Source organism: Genypterus blacodes, unplaced genomic scaffold, assembly GCF_046128005.1.
Source record: "Genypterus blacodes isolate CSIRO-AG114 ecotype Tasmania unplaced genomic scaffold, CSIRO-AGI_Gbla_v1 ptg000072l_1, whole genome shotgun sequence".
In the NCBI taxonomy this organism is placed as follows: Eukaryota; Metazoa; Chordata; class Actinopteri; order Ophidiiformes; family Ophidiidae; genus Genypterus; species Genypterus blacodes.
In genome coordinates this window covers 1,327,159-1,352,676 of record NW_027466882.1, presented here as the reverse complement: position 1 = coordinate 1,352,676, position 25,518 = coordinate 1,327,159, and the positions used below count along the sequence as shown (strand labels likewise).

Here is a 25,518-nt window from a genome sequence, read left to right as displayed (position 1 = left end):
CTACATCGATATTTAATAGGTTATCAACCGAGATCAGCAATCATACCATGTGGCTTAGGCTAAACTGAATTATATCTTTTATGATGTTTGTGTAAACTGCACCATTTCAAGATTGAAGTTGGGTTGCTAGGCATTTGAATCTCAGTTAAATTTAAAGAATATCTTTGTGAACGTACTAATTATTATTCTTCAAACACTATTGTGAATTTCTTAAAATAAGATTAGTGTGATAAAAGTATGTTAGTAAGTAATTGCTGTAGCTGCCAAATCGATTTAATATAACATTTTTGGTCATTTTTAATTAACCTCCTATGTCCTGATATGTGGACATTACATTTACATTAAATTACAATTTTTTTCCCCTACACATTATACATCATTGTACTTAACTTAAACCTGTTGTCCTCATGTCTGGACATTTTTCACTGCCCCCACTTTTTCAGTTCTACACTTATAGCTAAAAAGCAAAGAGAAATTAAAAATGCATACAAAATAAATGTGTCTGTGTCTCAGGAGGTTAAAGAAATAACTGAAACAGCAAAAACTCAACTTAAAGCTCTGATAACATTTAAGACCAAATCCAATTGAGATGTGTATGTTTTATTCTAATGCTCATCAGTGCACTTGAAGTTAGACTCACACTCTTTGGACATTCCCACTGCGAAGCACTTCTGCAGGCGGCAGTACTGACAGCGATTCCGTGTCACCTTGTTGATAATGCAGTTCTTGTCCCGGTGACACGTGTACACCATGTTCTTCTGGATGCTTCGGCGGAAAAAACCCTGAGGAGAACAACACAGAGACACAAGGAGGAAAGGAAGAATGTGAAAAGGGCAAGTGTAGAGGTTTTTAATTTGAATTAATTTCCCAATAAACACATGTAATCAACCATTTTCTAAAATATCTTATCATTTGCGTTTAAATTCTTTTTCCACTGCATATCATCATGCCTCAACGTTCAGAAATACAATCTCCTTCAGTGGCAGATGCTTTGTCTTTCCACCGATATTAAGGCAGAAAGTCAATAAGTCCCTGCTGGGACCACTGTGGTGCATCAAATACTAGATTTAAGCTCAGAAACAAGGGTACTAGTGGGAACAATCAGCGAAGAACCTCGGGGTATCAAACAGCGAGGCAGCTTGTGCAGTATGGAGGAACAAAAAGCTTTGGTTCAGCAGCGGGTGGGGAATTCCATGTCTGAATTTGACAAGGTGACATTGAGCTTCTATGGAAGCCCAAACCAACTTTTTTTTCTAAAAGGAATGCTTTCATTGTGATTCACTGCTACAGCTATGAAGCAATACATCTTTATGGGCTCATTCAACATTTACGTGTCATTACTTAAAGAAGTAATCAGTGTATGATTCTAATAACAGGCACAAAATATACTGTGAGATGTCAAAGCGGCTTCAACACGTATGACAGTGGAAGAGCATGTTGAGAGGAGGGGGGACTTCGAGCTGAAAGTAGATTCAATTTCAGTAGTTTTCCCTCAGTGCAACTCAAAGGAAACATTGATACTGTGGGATATACAATAGACATGTGTGATGGATGTAAAACTATGGTGACATCAAGTTGAATTAGCAATATCAATCAATCTTAATTTAGTGCATCATTTCAACAAGACTGGTTTACTTTCAGATTATTTGACTGTTTCTTTCTTCTATCTGAAAAACTCAAACTACAACTCAGCATTTCAACCAAGATAAAATCCCTATTTAGTCTGCACCCAACAACAATGTATCCAAGGAGTCTTAGCTATTGGCATACTGTCAAAGCCTGATGAGATATCTTATTGTTGTATGAACAGCACACAGCTTTTGTTTGCACACAGCTTTAAATTCAAATCAGTTGTTTTTGTACTCGTCTGTGATGACAGAAGTCCATGTGAACAACTAGATTGAACAACCGTCTCATTGTGTGTTTTTCTTGGATTCCATGCTTGAAAATAAAGAATGTAAAAAACCTCCTTGAATGTCTCCAGACAAAGAAATGGAGGCTGTTTGCGACATCAGTAGCTGAGCTGACTGACAGAAACCACAGAAGCATTCGTAGGACGCAAGAATCCTCACTGATATTCTCCCCTCTTGATATTAATTTGTTGCTGCCCTGCGGTCTGTTGCAATGATCGTCCATCATCCAAGTCCTTTCTCACATGTTTGCAAGCGTTTGCCTCTGTGCCTGAGGAGCTTCATTCAGTATAAGAGGGGGGTTAAAATTCCATTTACCATACCTTCCTGTGACTGATGGGACCTTGCCTTTTCATTAGCGGAGCAGGATGCATGATGGGTAACAGATTAGATCACAGGAATGAAATGGCTGACTCTGTAGCCCATCTCACCTCGGCCTCGAGCATCCGTCAACCGCTGGACCGCCCCCTCAGTAGCACAGACACCAACCCAACGCAACCAATCGTGTCTCAGCCTTGATGACACGTGACCGGTCCGAGGTCACCTCCCCTCCCTTGGTATTATTCATTTTCTTAATAGAGGCCTTTATCCTGGCTGATGTAAGCCGAGTGATTTCTGAGACATTACCTCTGAGGTTTGATGGATGACCATGGAACTGGCCTGCTCCGCCATCAGCCGTCATATAAGTGTGTTCAGGTTCGTTGCAGAACTCAAGGCTACCTGAGTACTTACGTCATTCAGACCTGAGAGCATGCAGGTCACTTAGCCTTGGAAATCTGTGTGTGTGTGATAAGTGCTGTACAATGTGTTGGGGGTTATATTATAGGGGGTAGAGACTAGTAGAGGCGGCGGCGTATGTGTTGTGCATTTATTGTGTAGTGTAGTGTTTCTGAAGATCATTTTGGCTTCAGCTTTTAAAAAAGGATAAGTAAATAACACATTATATTCTGTATGTGTATTTGAACCTCTCTATCTCCTGTTAGTTGTAAAGGCCAACAACTTAACAATGCACAACAGGAAGAACATCCCACTTCTGCAGATTCAGAAGCACAATGGGCCAGAGGGATCAAAGTAGTCTTGGCTGCTGCTAGCTGTCATTTAAGTTGAATGAAACTACTTTAAAGGTTCACAGTCACTCTTTTGAGTTTAACTCTCCATTTATTGATGTTAAAGTGCTTCAGTAAGAAACAAGTAACGTGTTTTACATTTATTGCTTGTTCAAATATGAAGTTAAAATGAAATGAGTTTTGATAATATTTGAAAATTATGCAGCATTGCAGAAAACTGCAAATTATGCACATTTTGTTGAAATAGCTTTTAGCTTGTAGCATTAGCAACCAGAATTGTTAACGGTCTTCATCCACCATGACTCCACCATACCTAAAGATACGCCGCTTTAATATAACAAAGTGTTTGTTGGATTTTGTGAACTGCAATTTTGCTCGACACAACAATGACCCAACCAAAAGCTTTTTTAAGTGGCAGAGAAACCAATTGCTCAATTAAATGTAATTAATTTATCTTCAACAGGAGAGGCATTTCATACATACAACATTTCTAATGCCCTGACAGAAATTATAACCAAATTACCAAATGGCCAACTAAATAAACAAAATAAATGAAATAAAATAGTACAAAGATAAATTAGAATGGATATTTAACAACAAGCTCAATCAAACTAGATACTATATGGAACAAGCCCAAATTAGCAGCTTTATTTTGGAAATCAGTGTGGTTTCATTACGTTGAATTTACTATTGTGTCACACAATTCTGCATGAAATCTCTCCACCACCGAAGAACAGGTGCCTTAAAGACAAACTGACATATAAATAACTTGGTTCAGTAGATTGATGCCTTAATTTATGGTGGCTTTATTAATTGTAAAGTGAAAAAAAATCATCTTATCCTCACCCACTAATAATGTCACAAGACATGCCCCCTCACATGCTGTATATAAGTGTATATGTAGGATATATGTGTTATGGTGTTTGTCTAATTGTCTCCGATGGTTTTTCAGCAGCAGTGTTGAACAGATGCTGTGAGTCAAACGCATAACTCGCTTAGATGAGACACATACAATCATAATATTTTCCTCTTTATTGTTTCTCCTTGTTTCTTCTCCTTTGTCTTTTTCTCTGCTCTTTTAATTCCCCTCCATTGCCACAGGAAACAAGTGTTGACCTGAGACTGGAGACCGCTCTGATCTTTGCCAGCGCTTGTCCTGCGGGGTTACTCATCTGATGCTTATAAATGTGTAACCAAAGGACACCCTTGAGCTAAGAGTTTTACAAAGGTGTTTACCTAGATAGAGTGGAGCTTGGGGGTTGGGGGATCACAGGATTTAGCTGGGTAGACATGCTGTAAATGAGTCAAACATCCATGGTTTGTGTGCCAATATGAAGCTTCGAGCTTCTGCTACAAAGTGACACCCTCAATTCCAAGAAATCAGTGTTCCTCTCATCAACAGCAATAATTTAAAGACTGAAAATGCACACTATTTCATACATTCTTTGGCCATCCCTAACTGGTCCAAGTCGGAAGACAGGAGAGTGATACAACAATGAAGAATGTTAATGAATTAAAAATACACATTCACTCAGAGTGCAAATTTCAACAAAGTCAAGTCAGCTTCTATCTTCCTATAGCCCAATATCACATACAATGTCACCTTTACAGGGCCGCAAAACGTCAGGAAAATTCCCGCCCCCGCCCAAAGCTCTCTAAGAAGACAAGGAAAAACTCCAGAGAAAACCTTAACGTATAAGAAAAAAGGAAAAACCTTTTTTTAAAAAGCAATTCCAAGAGAAATTCCCTCTCCTCGAATGGCCGGGTGTGCAAAAGGAACTTCCAGTGGGATTATACAAAGGTACACTAAAGCATGCAAGAATTGTGGGTAGCATGAGCATCTGCTGAATCAGCATCGCCTTAGCAACATGACGCTAAAGCTGCATGTTTCTCAGTTAATTTGTTTAAATGTAATCCCTGACCAAGCATATATTGTAATCCAAATAAACAGCCAAAAATGTCAATATCATTTATTTATGTTCTATGTTGTTATTAATGTTAATGTTATCCTGCATGCGTTTCCTGATCTGGATATGCCTCAAAATCAAATCAACTCGACCTTCCTTCCTGTTTGTTCTCATTGTTTAGTTGTTAATGAACCTCCACATTTCCTATTGATGTTTCCCAATAAAAGCCTTCAAAGGAAAAGAGCAGATTCCACCCCAGTACTACTAACGGGCTTTAAATGTGAAAGAGACGGTGGAAGGGTTCAGTCAATGAATCAAACAGGAGCAAATCAGCAAACCCTTTTAAAGGTTTAATTAGAAATGAATGTCTGTGTCAGATAAAGAAAGACATTTTTATGACTAGAATTTATAGTGTTCATTATATCAAGCAATACCAGTAACATATGCTTCCTCAGACCACTAATAATTAATGCTTTGTAAAGATATTGGCAAGTGAGTTTTTGACAGCCACAACACTCTTCATACTAGAACTGCCTCCTAAGCATGTTCAAGTGTAGATAAGGCCATGTTGAGATGTGATGTAGGGGCATCAGGGGACACAGGCCCAGCCACCTGGGAGATGAGGCCACTTCCCCCTAGACTGATAAACTGCACCTTAACCGAGATCATTATCCAACATCTTGTTGTCTTAATGGGCCAGGGATCGGGTGTCGGTGTGACGGCCCCGCCATCTTAGGCCTTCTCATTTACAGATTAAAAAACGAAAGTGCCACCCATTAATTATTTAACCACAATCCAACCCCTTGTCCACCTGGCCTCCTCCTCTTCCTCATCCCCCCTGCCCCTCCCCCCCTCGCTCTGTCTCTCTCTCTCTCTCTCTCTCGCTCTCGCTCTCTCTCTGTTTCTGCCATCAGCTGGCTGTCCATCTTACTCGCGATGGCTCTTTCAAATCCACCGTGCTGTTTTGTTTTGCCTGAGCATTCAGTATGGCAGAGGACAGAGAGGGGAGGGGGGAGGGGAGAGAGAGAGAGAGAGAGAGAGAGAGAGAGGCAGAGGGGCGGATTAGCTTTCGCTCTTAATCGTGTCGACATCTTATCACTGCTGTGGAAAGAGGAGAGGACACTGGAGACACTAGGGGGTTCCAGAAAATGAGGAGGAGGCCGAGTGTAGAGTAGTGCATGTGTGTGTCTGTGTGTGTGAGAGTCTGAGTGTGGTGGCTGATATTTATCCAGTTTATCTAGTCCAGGCTATTACTTACACCTGCAGTTCACTGGAGAGACGAGACAGAGTTCAGGAACAACGGGGACAAGGAGGAAGGACATTTTACAATTACTGTTATATACAATATCCTGATAAAATTGATGTTTTAAGATTTTTTTAAGAAAAATATACCATAACGCATCTTGATGAACATGATGATACACAACTGTGTATGGCGAAATTAACTTTGACCCCGCAACTAATTATTTATTTGAACTATTTTAGATTTGTACACAAGCCCTCAAAATAAGTCTCCCATCAGAATTCAACATGATCCTAAATCAATCAATTAACACAGACAAAATATTTACATTTGTTTTGACCATGTGAGCATCTTGTTCAACATTTATCTTCGCAACTGATGTTCTTGTTTTTATATAAAAAGCAGCTTTCATGATGCAGAAAAGAAAGTGTAAGATAAGTAAATATAAATTCCAAGTTTGTTCACTGCAATGTGTGTGTTGTTTTTGTGTGTTACTGTACCTGATGATGCACTGTATATGCTGGAAGGGCGAAACACCAAAAGTTACTAGTCTAAAGTGCGAGGGCCATGCTTAGTGCCAGCTGAGACTGTCAGCTTCCAGAGGGGGCGCCAGAATGCACAGGCATTACAAAGACTATACAAATATAAAGGTCTCTAGGGCCTTGGCTATTTTTCCTAACAGGGTGGCACTTGTGATAGACTGAACCACCAAAACAATGGTGGGAGAAGGATGCATCACAGGTGTCACCAAACTACAAAGGCTTAGGAGTACCGCTTAAGTTTACATAAAGGATCCTTTTACAGTTAAGCCCCAGTGGATAGAAAGGTCCACAACTGACTACACCTAACATTTTCTCAAGCACATCAAGGCCCGAATATCTGTGCAATGTGGTTTTGTAGAAGCTGAAACTCTTCTCAGCTCCTCTCAACAATTGACATTATGGAAAAACAAGGTTTCCTCTGGGACATGGCTTATGTTTTGGTTCACCTGCTTTATCAAGGTTGAGTGCAACTGAAAATGGAAGGAAAACAGGACAAAAGAACACAGAGAGCACAAAGCCAGGCATTGTTACCGTGGCAAATGTGAAACCTCAAAAGATAAGGCACAAACAGCTACAATACCAAAAAACACGAGACAAGTCTGTCAGTCCCTCACACTTCTCCTCCTCCTCCTCACTTTTTGCCTCCTTTCTACCCCTCCCCCCTGAAACCCAATTACTGCTGATCTCATCTGTCCAACCAAGCACCTGAAGTGCACAGATAGAGAGATAGACTGAGAGGTTGAATAAAAGAAATCTAGATGGAAGAAGGCAAAAAGAAGAGAACAAGAGGAGGAGGAAAAAGCAGAGATAGCCAGTCAGAGACCTAAATAAAGGAGCCGTGTGACTCACCCAACCTGCTCTGAATAGCTGCGGAGACACAAAACTACAGGCTGAGTGAGAGGCCTAAAGACACAACGCACAACAGAATGTGGAGGTTTCAGATCACACAGCCCTCCACAGATGCCCCACTGAGGCCCCATTCTTCAGGTTGCCACTCACCATTCAGCGCTCATCTTTCGGCTCGTGAACCTGGTGGGGCCCCCGGAGCGATCAGAAGCCGTCTTGAAGCTCTATTCTACTCACTAACACATAATACTCACCACAGCTCACCAACGATCTGTTGACCTGTCCCATGCAGAGGAGCAAAGCCTATTCACTACACTGATGCTAGCAGGGAAGGGGAATAATGATAAGTACTATACCATGTTAATTTTAAGTATAATTATTAAAACAATGTTAAAATATTTATTGATACATATCTTTTTTTTTTTTTTTTTTACTTATTTATAATATAATTTATAATATTTAATTAAATATTTCAGTTCAACTTCAGGTTTTAGCTTACACTACGGTTATGGTCCAATTATCATCTACTCCCTCCATGACAACTACATTCAAGTGTGTACCAACGCACAGTCGCACACACACAACATGAACAATCGAGCTAGAAGAGCCAAAAAAATATTTTTGTTTTGAAATTTTTAAGTAATTTTATCTAAATGTACTGTTTACGCTTGATTTAAAAATCAACACTGGGTGTTCGGTGGTAAGAAATTCTTACAAAATACTATTTCATAGTATTTTGTATTTTATGTCATTTTGAATATTTCTTAATGTCTAATATAATATTAGATCCTTTTTTTTTCTTTCTGTTTTTGTGTTTTTCTTGTGCTGGTTTCCTGTTTTATTTTGTAGGATTTTCTGTTGCGTCATTCTGATAGACTTCCCCGTTTTCTTGTAGCCTTAAGCTTGTATATGAGTATCCCTTTATTTGAGTGTTTTCTGTTACCGTGTGTGTTTTCTGTGATTAAATATCCTTTTAACCCCTGTGTTGCCCCGCATTTTGAGTCCATCTTGAGTGTTCTCTTTCTCCATCCAAGATTCTTAACAAACCTTTCTATACATACAGTACATACACTATTAAAAGTGATATAACAATCTACCACTACAGTTATCATGAGTTCAGATAAAGGCAAACTGAAAATACAAATCTTTGGCAACTGACTCTTGTGTGTGTGAAAATGTTTTGTATCAAACAAACTCCTGAAAATTCATGATCCGTTGTTTCAGACTGACAAACACTCTTCATGATTCTCTCACACTTAACCGTCTTCGAGTATTTTATATCATCTCTTAAGAAGACTTGCAAGTTATGAACTGAATAAACACAGACAGCAACTTCTAAGTATCTGAGTTAGACATGTTGTGTAAGAGCTAAATTGAGTCTAATACTGTTTTCTCACAAAGCTTGCAAGCTCAGTTTTAGGGAATACTGTAATTTTGTAACAGATGTTTCAGCAAAGTACCACCATTTACCATGCACTGCTGTCAGCCTTGTCTTGTTTCCTGCTCTCTGTCTGAAGAGAATGAATGTATTGAGAGACTTAGTCTAGACATACTCGGAGATAAAGCAATGCCTCATCAGGAAGGAACGACCCCTGCATCTATAGGATATCAACAAACATAATATATTCTCTCACTATATCCCCAATTATTTCTATTACAATTACGCTGTATAAGCCTCATAACGGTTCGTAGTGGTAAGTGTGTTTCTAATCCCTCTCATACGTTTGAAACAAAAAAAACCTGAACCTGCAAAAGTTTAAGGATGGGGATTACAAAAATATGATGAAACGGAGGCACATTTTATAAGACATAAGGAGCTACAGCAGTGGAGGAATGAAAATCAACCAGCCACAAGTCCCACTGACACAACAATACAAAGACACCACAGCTTATTTTACATTTGTCTCAAGAATTGCAGGATATTTCATCAAGCATGTCTAAAAGTATAGAACTGTGGTGAACCCGTAAATTATCTAGACTATCTTCTAGACTTGCCTTGGACCAGCCCCTAGTTATGCTGCCATAGTCCTAGACTTCCCATGATGCACTGAGCTCCTCTCTCCTCCTCCCCTCTCTATCTGTGCATATGTCATTGCATCATTACTGCATATCACTAACTTTACTTCTTCCCCAGAGTTTTCTGAGCTCTTTTGTCTCACAGGTTCTTGTGGAAGCGATGTCCTGCTATTAGTATTATCATTATCATCATTTACACTGGTACTATTGTTGTTGTTGCTGTGCCTCTCTGTGTGTCTCTCTCTCTCTCTCTATCTCTCTCTCTCTCTCTCTCTCTCTCTCTCTCTCTCTCTCTCTCTCTCTCTCTCTCTCTCTCTCTCTCTCTCTCTGTCTACCCAGACGGTCAAGGCAGATGGCCGCCTACCTAGACTCCCGTTCTGCCTGAGGTTTCTTCCCATTAAAGTGGAGTTCTTCCTTGCCACTGTTGCCAAGTGCTTGCTCATTGGGGAATGTTGGGTTTCTTTAAATGCTCTATATGTAAAGTGCCTCGAGATAACCTTTATTGTGATTTGGCGCTACATAAAAAATTGAATGAGTTGAATGATCGGAATCATTTGCCACTACTTTGATTAAAATAAGGTGGTAAGTGTTAAATTCCATAGAAACTACAGAGTGAACAGGAAGCTCTGCCAAGCACAGCAGTAACATTGTTACGTTACATAACGTTTCATTGTTACACGAGTGAAAATGGTCTCTATGAAACAATATTCAGATGAGAGATTTTTACTCCCAACCCTAAAGCCGTTGTATTAAATACACAATTTTACGATCATTTGGCAGACGCTTTTATCCAAAGCGACTTACATTACATTATATTACCACCCTTCGCAGAGGGGGGAGCAATTGAGGGTTCGGCCTTGCTCAGGGGCACCTCGGCAGGGACTCGAACCGGCAACCCTCCGGTTCTTAGGCGGAAGCTCTACCCACTCGACTACTGCCTCCCACTCAGTAGTCGAGTGGGAGGCAATGAAACCAGAGACCAAGACAGACAGGTCTACATAACATCTTTACTGAAGCATCAATATCAGCAGTTGACTCATAATTACCCAAACAAAGGGAAGAAAGAGACACCTGTGTTCAGTCACATCAAACAGAGCTCTTATCAGTTCTTATTCAGTACAGGTACCAACAGTCTCGCCCTTTTACTGACCATCAGATGATCAATGAAAAATACATTAAATAGTGTTACCAGCTGAGCGGTGGACGCCTCTGCAAGGAGACGTGATGTCATGTTACAACAGCTTCAGTATCTATGATTGTCACAGTTCTGCAAGTGATGAGTGGCCCTCACCCTGTCCATTTGATTTTTCTGTCTTTATTTACGCTCTGAGGTCTTTTAGGTAATTCAATGTTGACAAATCGTATTATGGTCTGAGTGCTTGCACCAGGGGAAGCTGTGTAGATTATCATGACAGGTAGAACGCACAGAGAGAAAGGCTCCAGCAGAGCCTTGTCTTCTCTGCTCATTCTGTCAACTCAACTGGGTTTTCCCTCAAGTCGTCCACAATGTTACCATGCAGGAGAGAAGAAAGAAGGAAAGAAAACCCACATGGGAGGTAGATTATGATATGTGCAGTGTGTAGAAAGGGACCAGTAAGAAATGTGTTTTCTGCATGTTTCCCTAACAAGAAAAAATGAAATGAATAACTTCTATAAAATCAGCGACAGATTGAAAAGAAAATATTATCATTATGTATACGATCAATATACAATGAAATATCAAAGTGTGATCAAAGGTGTTGATACATGATTGTGTGATAATGTGTGTTGCTGCATTCAAACATGTACCAGCAGTAAGTCATGAGTCATGCAAGGAGCCAAGTCTGCAGAAGCACGTAGGGGCTCGGTGTCTTGCTCAACAACAATTCGACAGGCTCTCTAGGAGAAGCCCGGAATACAAACCAGAAACCTTTTGATTCCTACAACCCCTCTACCATCCTCAACCATTCAGCCCCATAACAATAATATTAATAATCCCACAAGACATTCTTCACTTCATTTTTGGACTAAAATGGCAGCAAGAGCATTATAATATTGAGGTCATGACATGTGCTCATGTTAGCCAATAAGAGAAAGCCAGCAAATCTGGCTTCATGAGACTAGGTGACACAAGAATGAAATCCTACTTAGAAAGTGTTAATCCACACAACTTTGTGTATGGAACAGCTCAGACCTGGGATTTCCGGACATTTTAATTGAGTTTTATTCCAAGGGGTTATATCTGGCGTGTTATACCAGTTCCATCAAATTAATCTCTGTGTCAGTGCCTCAGGACTGAAGTGAAATAGAAAGCACAAGAAGTGTTCAATGCTTAGAGTATTAAGCGGTCAGCGGTCAAGACGTCCCTAAAGATTTAACTTTTTCTTCCTTCTGGACAATTACGAGGTAATGCAAAATATTAACAACATTAAAAGCTGCATACATTTATGCAGGTGAGAACAATGCTATGAGTCCATATGGTTCCAATATCCGGATATGATCCCAAACACAAGTAGACAGAAAAAAGTATCAGTGAGAAGAAAAACGAAACAAGTATGAGTCTGAAGCATATAAGATAAATATTCAAGTGATGCTAACATTCAGCATTGTCCTCTTCACTGGCATGAGGACCATTGAAACGTAAGAGTGTTTGCTACTGTTAGACATGCCTTTCCAAACCATTCTAAACATTAGACTGGGAAGAACATGAAAACTCCACGCAGAGAAACCCACAAAGGCCAGAACGCTAAACACTTCCTCTGTCACCAAAGAGAGGAGGAGAAGAAACACATATTACTTTATACCTTTACTACTAATACTTTATACTATTACTTGCTAAATAGGACTGCTTGTATTACAGTGCAGTAACAGTAGTTTTTATTGGATTTTACTGGATTTGGATCAGTTGCATCAACTAACAGGGGATACATAAGCTGGATTTGTTTTTCCTTTCATTTGGGTGTACTACATCTTAAGTAATCGTGCAAAGAATCAGCCCGATACTAGATCAGCATCAAGTACTGTGGAAGTTCACTTTTTGAGTTACCTATGCCACCACAAACAAAACAACCAACCAATGGACAAGCAAAATGCAAAGATGGAGGTAAAGATGGTACTGTATCTGGGACATTTTGTGCGGGCAGAAGGACACGTAAAAAGTTATCAGATGAACAAAAAGTACAGGGGTGACTGGATGTGAAGGCTACCTTGACTTTGGATGGACACAGATGCATATGCATGTGCTTCTGGAGGCCCATATGTTTGCTCCCTGATTTAACATTTCAAATCAGCTCTGTGTACACAGCAGTCCTGCTGAGTGAGCGAGGGGTGTAACCAAAGCACAGCACAGCTACCACTGCTTTCTGATGATAATGACCTATTTTGATCACTTCATAAAAAGGTAGCGATTAGTAGTCACAACTAAAATTAAAGATATAAAATAAATGATATATTATGTGTTGAAATTAGGTGAGTTGCAATGTAAATATGTAGGAATGTGCCAATAAGAAAATCTGAAATAAACTAAACACATTATTACCATGTGTTGCTCAACTGCTGAATGTCTCCATTACAAATATTGACAAGTGTTGACACAAATTATTCTGTACTACTGCAAACTGTTTCCATTTGAAAACCGCATCACTCTAATTTTGTTACTTCACATAACCCTAGGTCTGGCCCCAGTACTGTTTTAATGCTTCAGGTATTTGGTGTTTGTTATTCCTTGTCTTTGACAAAAGAGTAATAGAATATTGAGCAACCAAAATATGTTATATTCATAACAAGACATAAATAACACGCACAAATGAACTCCATCTCTTGTATATGTCATTCCGTGCCTGCAAACTGCACACACTCAACTTTCAAAATAAACGCCTGCAAGCACTTTACCACCCAACAGTCCTAAGGCCATGCAAGAGTACGACAGTTATGACAATATGCACGTCTTCCCTCTGCTTTAGTGTCCACGGGACATCATGCATGTGCAGTGATTGGAAATAGTGTGTGACAGTTAAGCATGCATAACACAATTACACTATATAATATTTTACTAGCTCTACATACTTTGAGGTCAATTGTAGATCATCCTACTTTGTCCGCCCGAAAAACATTTTTATTAAAACACTGGAACAGTAGGGAGCAGCTCTATAACACACACGGTTTGTCTTCTGGGAGTGCCGTTGGATAAACTCAAAGGATCCAATGCTCTTACATTGTTAATATTATATTCAACAGAAAAAATACTGATCTTCTGTGCAAATGTGAAACTGAACTGAATTGCTTGTATGTGTGAGTGCATAATGTGTATGCACATCAGTGTACATGAGCATGTGTTCAGCCAGCAATAAAGACACACACACACACTCTCTCTCTCTCTCTCTTTCTCCGAGTCTGTTGGTGGCTGTAATTGGCACATTCAATGGGCAGTAAAAGTCTCTTCTGGCTGCCTAAAGTCCTACAGCTGTAGAGCATGCTTGGTTGCATCTTCTCAATAGAAGGGACTTAGGTCTTTCATCACAAACAAATGCCTTTGTGACAGAGAAAGCAATGCAATACTGAAAAAAACATAACCCACTGCTTAAAGCCTCTTGAGTCAGGATGTCGGAAAAATCATAGCTATTCCACCATAAAATTAGTATTTCTACGACAGCCTTCTGTAGATTTGGAGGATGCATGAAATTAAATTCTGTTATACTGCCCATATTGTCAGGACGACTGACAGTTCACCCCCTAAATCTGCCATTGCTAAACCACAATCTGCACTAATGGTGCTCTGACAGCCATGTGATCAAATTATGCCATGATGATATTACACTTAATCGTCTGTGCGCGTGGGCATGTGTGTGTGCAAAGCAAACTGTTGTTGCATTTGCATGAATGCGCCACAGTTTAAACACTGCATGTTATGAACAGTATGTAAATTCCATCTATGTATTTGTGATGTGTCTCCTGTGTGTAAATGAGAGCCAATGCAGGGTAGACAGGAGGTCATGACAGGCTGTTAAGATGAGGCTTACACTGGCATGGGAGTTCATGGGAGAACTTAGTTTGACCCAAACCCTAGTGAGTGAGCTGATCACCACCTCCCTCTGGGCCAAAAACTCCAAAGGATTCCTGGCATACCACTGTTTCAATTACAGCACAGAGGAGAGAAGGAGGCCTCTCTGCTCAGAGCTGCACACTGCAGTCTCCTTCACTCCAGTCACTGCATCGCTGAGAATAAAATTATACAATATGTCTATGGAGAACGTGTGGAATTCACAGATAAAAGAGGTGCAGTGTTGCTGGTAATTAGTTAATAAAAACACATTACTGCTACTTCTCCCTCTAACAAAGAAATGTAAATAATGACTGTATTTCATTGCTTGTTAAACATTTACAGACTTATTCAGTGATGCTTTAAACTTATATTTGAACAGAATATATTTACATATACAGTGTTTACGGGCATGTGGGCGTAAGCTGTTGCCTAGCAACTGCTGTGAGAGCAGAGGTGCGAAATCATTTCTCAATTCCTAAATCAAATAACGGTAGAGGTGTCTTGGTGCTTCAGAATGTGATGATAGACTGGACGGGTGATTCATGTCTGAGAGGATTTTTCTGTCTCCATCCATGTACTTTGTTATGATACAGATTATTCATTTTGTGCAAAACTTATAGGGTTTCATAATTAGTGAAATACAAATCCAAATCACAATTTGGCCACATACAATTACTAAATTTTAAGAAGCTGTGATTTATTTACAGAGAATATGAATAGTGTGAGCTACAAATGATAGTGGTAGTTGCTTTCTCTGGGAGTACTTGGTAGTACAGTAATCCTGCAGCTGCCTTGTGGAGGAAGTCACTTACACAATGATGTCAATGGTAACTTGACATCAATACTTCCTCTACTGTAGAAGTATTCCAATACTTATATGTTACATATAATAACTTTTCAGAATATTCTTGACCAACAATGGGCTTAGTTCCTTACTTAGAAGCAACAAATATTGTGTATTGCATTAATTACTGTCACAATACGTGTCCTGTACAATAGAGACTTAAGCAGAGGACAGACATGTCCAAGAAATCAGAACAAATGAACCCAGCAATGTAATCCCATCATGATGACCTAAAGAAAGATGTCTCTTTAACCTTCTTCTCTTTTTTTTTACGGATTTTGTTTAGCATATCTCTAATGTTTATATTTTAAATATACTGGCAGCAATTCAGTTTTAAGATAGATGACCAACTCAGGTGCAAATTATGTCGAGCAGAGGGAGAGAACCTCTTGCACTATAAATACAAGAAAAGTGTTGTTCACGAAATATAAAATTAGCTCTTTACTGGTTAGGAAGTCGGGAAGTTCAGAAGTCTGGAGCCCATTAAAAATAATCATAGATGATCCACATTTGCCATGTTGTTAAGAGTTAGAGGTTGGGTTACCTAGCCTGAACTCACAAGTACACGGTCACCCATAAAGTTGGAATGATCTTGAATCCCAACTTTATGTGCGACAGTGTATATAAATATACTGTTGCCCATGGAATAATTGTTTATTCCAACTTAATGGGCCACCGTGTATATTGCTGTAAACCTAATATATTGCCATAAATCTAAAGATACTAATGATACCAAATGACCTATTCCTGTCCTGTATATGCAGAAGCATGCAGCAGTGAGTGACCTTGAGCCATGACATCACAACCTTAGTCCAGATGAAATTATTAAAAAAAAATATTAAATTATAAACTATAGAGTTAGATTTAGGAAGCCTTCCTGGCTGCCAGCACTTTGTTTCACTCCGCTTCCTTCCTTCCTCACACTGAGCTAATTGACAAACCCTTCAGTGTTAATAAGAACCATTGTAAAAATCAGATCATCTCTGAGTGAACATGGCTGTCACTTTTGTCTGTAGAGATATAAGAGCCTCACCTTGCAGCCCTCACATGCACTGACACCATAGTGGTATCCAGAGGACTTGTCCTGGCAGACGAAGCAGGGCTTGTAGACTCTGGGAGGTGGTGGTGGGGACGGCGGACTGGGGACAAGCTCCTCTGAACTGGTGCTCTGTGTTTCAATGGCTACAAGGAACACAAAAAAAGAGAGAGAATATTATAGGCTTGTTAATAACAAAATCACTTGAAAGTAAAGGAACGGGAAGTCTGGAAAAATTAGCTCCACACACACATTGACCACACACAGCCCTCTCAGATTCTAGATCACTCAATAGATCAATCAATTCTCCTAAAGTTGATCTGGGACTAGTGTGGATCATGTTCACACCAGATATGATATTGCTCCCCGAGTTCATTTGGCGCCAGTCCAGGACCTCCTACTCTGTGTTGTTGTTTTGGTCTGCGCCCAAATGTGACTTCTGTGCTCACTCACCAATCAAACCACACCAAAGAGAGATTTTTTTTACCCCCAACAGCCATGTGTGCCACATTTTGGGGTAAAGTAAATCACGGTAATTACACAGACCCACAATAAATATGTGCAACGCTAGTTTAAGCTCCTTCATAACCTTTCTCTGATGCTGATTCGCACACCGGTGTAACGTTATCAATGCGATGTTGTAAGGGCTGTGCCAGGTGAAAGCCAATTAAAGTGCCTGGTTAATGAGCTGGTGGAAGGAAACAAGAATTCTGTGCTTTAGAGCTTTTAGAGAGATGTTGAGAAGTGAGTTCCGTCCGTGCGTGCAAGAGAGAGAGAGAGAGAGAGAGAGAGCTCTTTACTGCTTAGAGATCATTGAACCAACAATACTGATGTCATCCAGAACTCTGCGTCCACGCTACTGTGTCATTTCTACGCGACCTTCGGCGGCCGTGGCTTTCTGCTGTTGCTCTGTTTGTAACTTAACTGTTTTAATGTACTTGAACAGTTACATTGCCTAGTTTTCTTCAGGGGTTCAGTTCTCCTTTCTCTCTCTCTTTCTAACTCTCTGCCCCTCTTTCCTCCTGTACGTTTATAAAAAAAATAACAAAATATAGCATATACAAAAAAAGGACAGATGGCAAAGTACCTCATATGAAAAATAAACAGTTGAAAGATAAATGCAATATTATTAATGTACCATAATAGCCCTCTGAAATTTAGTGATATGAACCAAGAACATCCTCAAAATTGTACTAAAATACAACTTACCACTACCCACATGAGCAACACTTATCTGGATAGAAAATGGAGAGCAGACTTTCCAGCATCTCCAATGATTCAATTACATTCTTCCGTACTTCATCAGAATAAATGCAATTACTGATGGTAAGGGACAACTTCTTATAATTACTGGACCCTGGTCCCTGCATGGAATTCCCTGGTGGTTTAATCTAATCTTCTGTGAGAGTCACCCTCTGTGACATTGTGCGCATGTCGAATTAGCAGTTTTGTAGTTGGCAAGTTCAGTGGCTCAAGGGGAGCTTTAACAAGTCTGCAGCACATAGGTACGGATACATTTTAACTCGCTTAAAATGGGATGAGAAAGTAAAAATGAGCAGTAAGGTTAATTAGAAAGATATCACTTCAAAATCTTTTCCAATCTGTGTTTGAAATCAGGCAGCAAAGAGGAATCTATGTGACTAATTTTTCAAACGGTGACAGCATCCACTCTCTGAAACATCTGGTGGATGTTTAAGCAGACATGCAGCTAGCACAGAGCCAGCATGTCTCCACAGTTCTCTCCATAAAGCTGACATAATGACGCTGCATTAGTATTTGCAACAGTCTGCTGGTCTGAATGTCAAGCTGCACACCCTCAGAGAATCAATACATTTAAAAAAAATCTCTAAAAAATGATGTCCTATCATTCAATACATTTAAGAATGGGATTCTAATGCGATAAAAGCAATTAATTCAATTAAAGCTTAAAGTCACACCAAAACCATAATCAGAATTTACGTGCACGTTTACATGCACACTATATATATACAGTATATCCCCTATAAAATCTATCTATATTTTTTCTGCACTGTGAGTCACAAAATGAGGAGCTAGGAGGACAAACATGGTGAGGAAATGTATGCAAATAATTGTGGGCAAATGAATTGTTTTTATGTTTGATGAAAGGCTGCAGTGTTAATATGATGCCATGTCTGACTCGGTGGGAGACCACTTTGGATGGTAACCGTGTGTATACCTTCTCCTTAGTTCATAAAGTCATAGAGAGTGGCAGTGTCTATGTATCTTTGCCAATTCAACACAATCAATTGTGAAAACTGTACAACAGCAAAAATGTAATAATAACTGCAAGAGCGGCGCACATATTTGTGAAAGAAATACAGAAAGAAAATTGTTTTTGAGAGAGAAATAGAAAACACTTTCCTGACACCTTCTGGCTACATACACACCAACACCAACTTCAATTTATGTCCACTGAACATATTATAATTTAAAAGTTTTACTTTGATGTAAAGGTATTAACAGACCTTGATTAGGTGACAATGTCATAATAGTTCAGGTGACTCCTTATCTCACACCTCTACATTTCTAAATGGTTGACTGCTGCCAGACAGTCAGCACACGGTGAGTCACACAATTTAATACAACACAGAGGGTTAATATTCTGCTTTAATATGTTGTGTTTCTTTCCACAAAATGCACAAGCAATGCATTATTAAAACAGGCTTAATTTTCGCAGTTCACTCTCTCTACCTTAAATCTCTTTAGTGGCTGCTTGAGGCTTTTAGAACTGATTTTTACCGGTGACTTCAAATGTTACATTTTAGTGTTAGTCCTCCATGAGCTATACACAGTCCATGTGCAGGAATCTCCTGGTGGCTCCTGCAATTTGCCACCAATTAACTTTACTACAGTTTCTGTATTTGCCAATTACGTTCCAACTACATACATATCTAGCACATACACATAACTACAATACCAAATTCCCATGAATGTATTTCTGCAGTGTAATAACTACAGTCTACTGCTGGCATTGCAAACTAGACTTGTTACAAGCATGGACTTCAAGGAGTGATTTAAGGTAATAAGGCGTTATCGCATAAGTAGCACGTTTTTGCTTGATGCGAGATCATTTGTATGCAACTCTGCTGTCTGGGAACATAGTTGTAAACAGCTGCACAGTGAAATGCGAAGGTATAGGTGTAAGCCTAACCTTAACAGGTACAACGTGTATTTGTAGGTTTTCTCCAAACACTGAATGGTTTTCCGAGTTTTTCATTATTTGCTACAAACTGCTTGTCTTGTTCTGGGGCTACCGGGCTAAAATGTCCTAATTTCTAGGTTTTCAATAATAACCATTTAAATAAAGTAGTATAGTGGTGAGATGAGATTTTTCACGTGAAACTCTGGACACTCTTCAACACAACGAAAACAATTATTCTGTCCAAATGTGTGATCCAACAATTCTTAGTGTCTATGGCTGAGAGGAGAAGTGTCTCATCTTACCTACATGCTCAAATGATCTCTCTCTCTCTCTCTCTCTCTCTCTCTCTCTCTTACCAGTCACCACAAAAACCCACACAGTAATAACATCTCACGGAAATTCCAGTCTTGAACATAACAAGTGAAACAAGGTGTTCACACATGACGATCAGGATATATTACAAGCGGCGCACAAAAAACAATGTATATTATGCTTCCCTGGTGGTGTGATGTCCTTTAACATGTTGAGAAGAAATACTTTTGCTACTGATTTGCCTTTAGAGCATTTGTGATGGCTGGATAGTCTCACAATGTAGAGACGGCGCGCCAACAATTCGACCCTGCTGTCTATTTGAAAGTCATGGCTGCTTCTGGGAGGCACATTGACCACCTGCGGACAGATGGGACGTATAAATGTAGACGCACCCTATCAGGTGCAGGGGAGCCTTTTTCCATTTTCTGCGTGATTAAACTTTGAGTCGACTTCCCTGCATGTTAACATACACAGAAAGAACCATTAGTAGAATAAAGGCTGATGACAGACAAGCGTGCGGTAAGTCTGGCTGAAAGGAAGGCAGAGAAAAATGTGTGGTTGCTGTGGCGGCTGAACCCTTAGCCTCTGGCTGAACCTGACAGTGGGGTCAAACAGGAAAGCACACACTCCCTGCTGGAGGCTGCAGTCTGAATGAGGGGAAAGACGAGAGAAAACAGCTCTGTTGAATCCCTCAGACTGCTGGGAATGAGTTTACTAACAGCAAGAGAGCAATACACGCGGCTGATACAGGCATTTAATCATTCAACTCTATTGTAGTCCAAAAATTACTCAAAACACAGGATTGGGTCACACATTCTTTCAATATGATAAACAGGAAAAGTGTTTATAAGTTCTGTGGAATGGAGGCACATCACACTGGTTAGACAATACCAGTAGTAGTAGCAGTGTTGGAAGGTCTGGCTCCTGAGTACCATTCTAAGAATTTAAGTATTAACGGAATGAGGTTTCAAATATTTGGTCATCAAAAATTGCTGATTCATAACCAATAATAATTGATCTCAGCATGTCAAGCTTCCAATCCAGAAGGAATGGAATCTGTTTATGTTCTTTCGTGCTGGTAACATCAAGCTGAAATAGGCTAGCAAACACAGCAATCACATGAGGATTGTAGCCAATCAAATGCTGTTTCCAACACATCAATGTTGCTGCCCTGGAGGCAGACAGGGAAGAGTGAGAAGAGGATTTCCCCTCAACTTGTGTGTCTGCTGTGGGAAATAAATGGTGATGTATATTTTTTAAAGTGATTGAAATGGGTCTTATAATCACTATAAGGTTTCAGTTTGTTTTCACAGGAAGAAATGGGAGAATGAATGAATGTCTTCTTTTTGCAGCACCTTAGAATACTAAATGCAGTTCACAGATTTTGAGTTTAAAGTGAATAATATAACACTAAATGTGATTTACGTAGCGCTTGCCAAACACATAGGTCGTTAGATCAGCGTAAAAACCCGGCGCTTGACTTTTGCTGCCTCTGGGTGCATTTTCTCAATGGGAGGACTCACAAGTATAAAGAACAAGTACATGTACTGACTTTTACAAAGCAGCCGTGCTGCCCCCGCATATTTGGCAACATAAGAGCCTCATGACCACTAGGGGACCTCAACCAAGGGTTTGCTTCTGTTATCCATTTAACAGATGTTTTTTTGGAAAACTATTTAAAAAAGAATTGACTTTGATGCATTCAACTTCTCAGTCTCCATTTATCTTTTTCTTAATTAACAATCTTTATAGAGACATTCTGTCCTTCATATGTACCTGAGCCATAGCAGGTTATTTATTGGCAGGTAATTTATCTTCTTTACCCTCTAGATCCTCATACTGCAGTCTGAAAATCAGTGACATGTAAAACGTGAATCTTCCTTTGTCCACATGGTCCACAGGACAAACAGATGGCAAAGGACCTGAAGCTAAATCTGCTGCTGAGCACAGGCAATTTAACACAATGATGCCACATTAGAAATGAGGACAAAGTGGATTTTTTTCACTCACCCTAATGGTAGAAGGGGTGTACATAAAATCTGACACTTCCATGAGCCCCGGTTTAAGCAAAAATCTATTCAGTTTTAGTCAAAATGACTTATAACTGATTGGCCCCTTGAGTGATAAATTGCTCTGATGGAATTAAGCCTGATGCATTATAATGGATCCCCTGAAGAAGGATCAATAAAAGAATAGGAAGGATGAGAGGGAGAGAGGCAGAGGCATTTCCTGAGGCTCTTTGGGGTGTTTGTGTATTTGGATTGTGTTAAAGAAAAAAGCTGTGGTGATTTGGGTGTGGAGCAGTGGGCATAGCCTGGGAGGATTAGAGAGAATATTACTCCCTCTCCTCCTCCTCCTCCTCCTCCTCCTCCTTCTCCTCCTATATTCAACTGACACTTCTTCCAGTCTGGAAGTGTTTTTACTCCAGGTTTCACTGCAGGAGCACAGAGTGCATAGCTCACATACACACCAGGCCCAGTCAGAGGAAATGGTCAGAGTTCACCCAAAGTACACCAAATTAGAAACAGCTTTGCACCGCTCTGCTATGCGTTCTCATTGGGAGGGATATTCCTCAGTGCTTTAAATAGTCAAGGCACAGAAAGTGAGAATGACTTGACTTGTCGTTCTGACTTGGAATGGACGAGCGTGACGGGATCTGTTTCTCATCAGGAGGAAACTTGAAGAAATATATTCCCAAGATGCCTCCCAAGTACAACAAATATCTCAATTCCTCCACCACATTTCAGAAGGAAACGTTTGACTCCGTTCTGTAATAGTGTGACTGCTGTATTTACTTGGCAGATACACATGTTCCATACATCCCAGATGATTACACACAGCTGTTGTCAAGTAAGTATTTGTTGAAAGGAAACAATTTCATAACCTGTCATCGCTTATGTTCTATTTGTTGTGACTTTATCGACAGCTTACAATGTTGGTCGGACAGGCGTACTCAAGCCTGATGACACTGTGCAGTTTGTCAAATGTCTGCAAGTATTTTTTTGTTGTTTTCTTCCCTTTTCAGTTCAACTGAGAGCGCAAAAACAGGATTGTTCAGGATTATTCCCTCCAGTGTGGAAAGAACTCTTCATTTGTTTTGATTTGCTGACAAACCATTGTTGAAACCTTATTCCAGCACTGATGGGGTGGCGCCATGGAAATTTAAGTGATGTCATATTTATCCAATCAGCTCAGAGGGACTATTTCCGATTAGTATATTTCAGCATTTTCTTTCTGCTAGTTTTCCTGAGCTCTTCCATGAGATTAGTTTAAAGGTTTACAAACAGTCATGTGACGGCGACCAGACCCCCACACCCCGCCCTCCCCCTTTGACACCCTCAGTAACCTTGGGGTGACCCCGAGGTGAGCATCGCAGCGAGGTCAAACAGGAGACAGGGGTGCATATTGACGGGACACAGCAGCGTTCACAAACTCTAGACCACGAACACAACAGGTGCGAGCAAGTTCAAAGCTTTCATAAAAAAAAAACCCCAGCCGAGACGCTCAGACAGCCATAACAGAAGATGACAAGGGAAAGAGCTGAAGGAAAAGGGAAAGGAAACGGGGGAAGGAATGAGGTTGCTGCAGCGGGGAGAGAAATGTGATCCGTTTCTTTTTAATCTGCAGGAATTCGTGGCCTTAAAAGCACACCGCTGCTATGATTTTATTCTCCCCTGCCAGCACTTTTATATGTAACTCGATTCTGATGTCGGCTCTGTTAGAAAACAGTCAGGGCGAGAAAAGAAGCGTTTGTGTGAGCGGTGGGAGGGTGTGGCAAACGGAAAAAAAAGATCAAAACTGTCTCAGCTAAGGGAGAAAAAACCTCAAGAATTAATCATCGTTTTCAGGAAGAGAAATGAAATGAATGAAAGCATATTCTGAACTTTATCCGATCAGAAATAATAGATTTCAGATTTAGATTTTTCCAGCCTGATACACAATAATAGTTTAATATAAAGCAGATTTATAATCAGATCAATCAATATAATCAGATTTAGATGATTTGATATTGTAGGGAAATATTTTTAGACTAGAGAATCCATTTCATGGATGTAAAGCTTCCAAAACAGCAATTAGATGATCACAGGAAAGATCAACTCCACAATGCAACTAAAATATAAGTACATTTTAGTTTGTTTTAGCAGGTCTGCAATTTAGACAAGAAACAACAGATTTTTTGTATATTTAGCAAGTATTCAGCATTTCTATTTTCTAAAACTTATATTAAATAAAGAAACGTCCTGGAATTAACTCTTCCTATGAGTGTAACCTTCATGTCCAAGCCTTCTGTTGCCTGTAGAATCTCAATCTCCTGCCTTGCTGCCTCAAAGCATCAGCAGCCCTGTCCATGAGCCGCCCCTAAATCAGCTCTATTAAGCATGCCCTGGCAACACACAGCTCTCCCTTTCATTTCACTCTTGTACATGGCTTTTATTTCCCCCCCTATCCTGCTTTCATTTCACACGCCTACAAAATTAGCTTAGTGTTCAAGCCCTGGTAATGGCCTTTCATGTCCATATCAGAGGCGCTTAAGCCTTGAAGACAAAAAGGCCCCAATTACCCTGTATCAGAAATCGGCTACGTACGGCGTTGTCATGATCACATTTCCTCTTTTTAAATGATAATAGTAGGCTTCATGGTGTTTAGAGACTATGGCTTTCCACATGCCTGTTTGATGGTTTTTGGATGTACTTTGATGAGATAAAATGAGGACATGTAGCTGTGTGTGATAGCTGTAAGTGTTGCTCTCCATGCTGTGGGTTTCACTTCGCAGGAATTCCTCAAATGCAAAGACCATTTTATCTCTATAAAGGAGGTCCTTGATCATTTTTAATTAACATTTAAAGTGGGAAAGGAAGTGCATTCATGCTCCGCTCATTGTCAATGCAACTAATTAACACCCAGGAGATTTCTATTCTCCAGAAAAAGAAACAAATGCACCGACATTTCAATGAGCGTGAGAGACAGGAACGGGAGGAGACGAGCAGCGTGACACCTATGCATGGAGTTAGCATGAAGAACAGGAAAATGTGATGAATATTTTCATATTCCATTCCATTAAGTACTTCATGAGTCTTTAAGACCAATATGAGCATATGTGTTTGAGCCTACTGATTCTCTAATTACACTGCAAATCAAATGCACCTTAGTGAATTATAATTTGATGGGTTATGGAAGATTACCTAAATTATTACAAATTGGTTAAGCAATGTACATGAACCTCTTGTAGAATACCACAAGAGGCTTTACTGGAATTTATAATAAATGAATAACAGTAATTCTGACACTTTGTAGTGTGTTACATCTTCTCTAAATGGTGATTAAAAGCATTATACTAGTTCAAACAATATCTATATAATTGAAAAAAAATATTAAGTGTGATTAAATTATATTTTGTTAGTCCAGAAATTGTTTGTGTGTGATTTCCATACAAATTCTGCACTCCAGCTGTACACATGATGTAAACAACAAATGTAAAGCATAAATGTAACTAATTGTGCCGGTGGAATTAATGAGACATGCAACAGACTCCTGGCAACCGTATGAAGTAAGACACTGCACCAGCATCCCATAATAATGGCCATGGTCGTAATTAAGTTAATAATTTTATT

At 39.7% G+C, this 25,518-nt stretch overlaps 1 protein-coding gene across 1 annotated transcript in view; it reads right to left on the bottom strand.

Annotated features, from left to right (window-relative positions):
- The window catches only part of LOC143005826 (retinoic acid receptor beta-like), a 53,498-nt gene that overhangs the window by 25,507 nt on the left and 2,473 nt on the right, over positions 1 to 25,518 (bottom strand). The window contains exons 2-3 of the mRNA XM_076157224.1: positions 16,429 to 16,577; positions 641 to 782 (exon numbers count right to left, since the gene is read on the bottom strand). Of these exons, the coding sequence (XP_076013339.1) occupies positions 641 to 782; positions 16,429 to 16,577 (291 nt within the window). The remainder of the gene's footprint in view (positions 1 to 640; positions 783 to 16,428; positions 16,578 to 25,518) is intronic.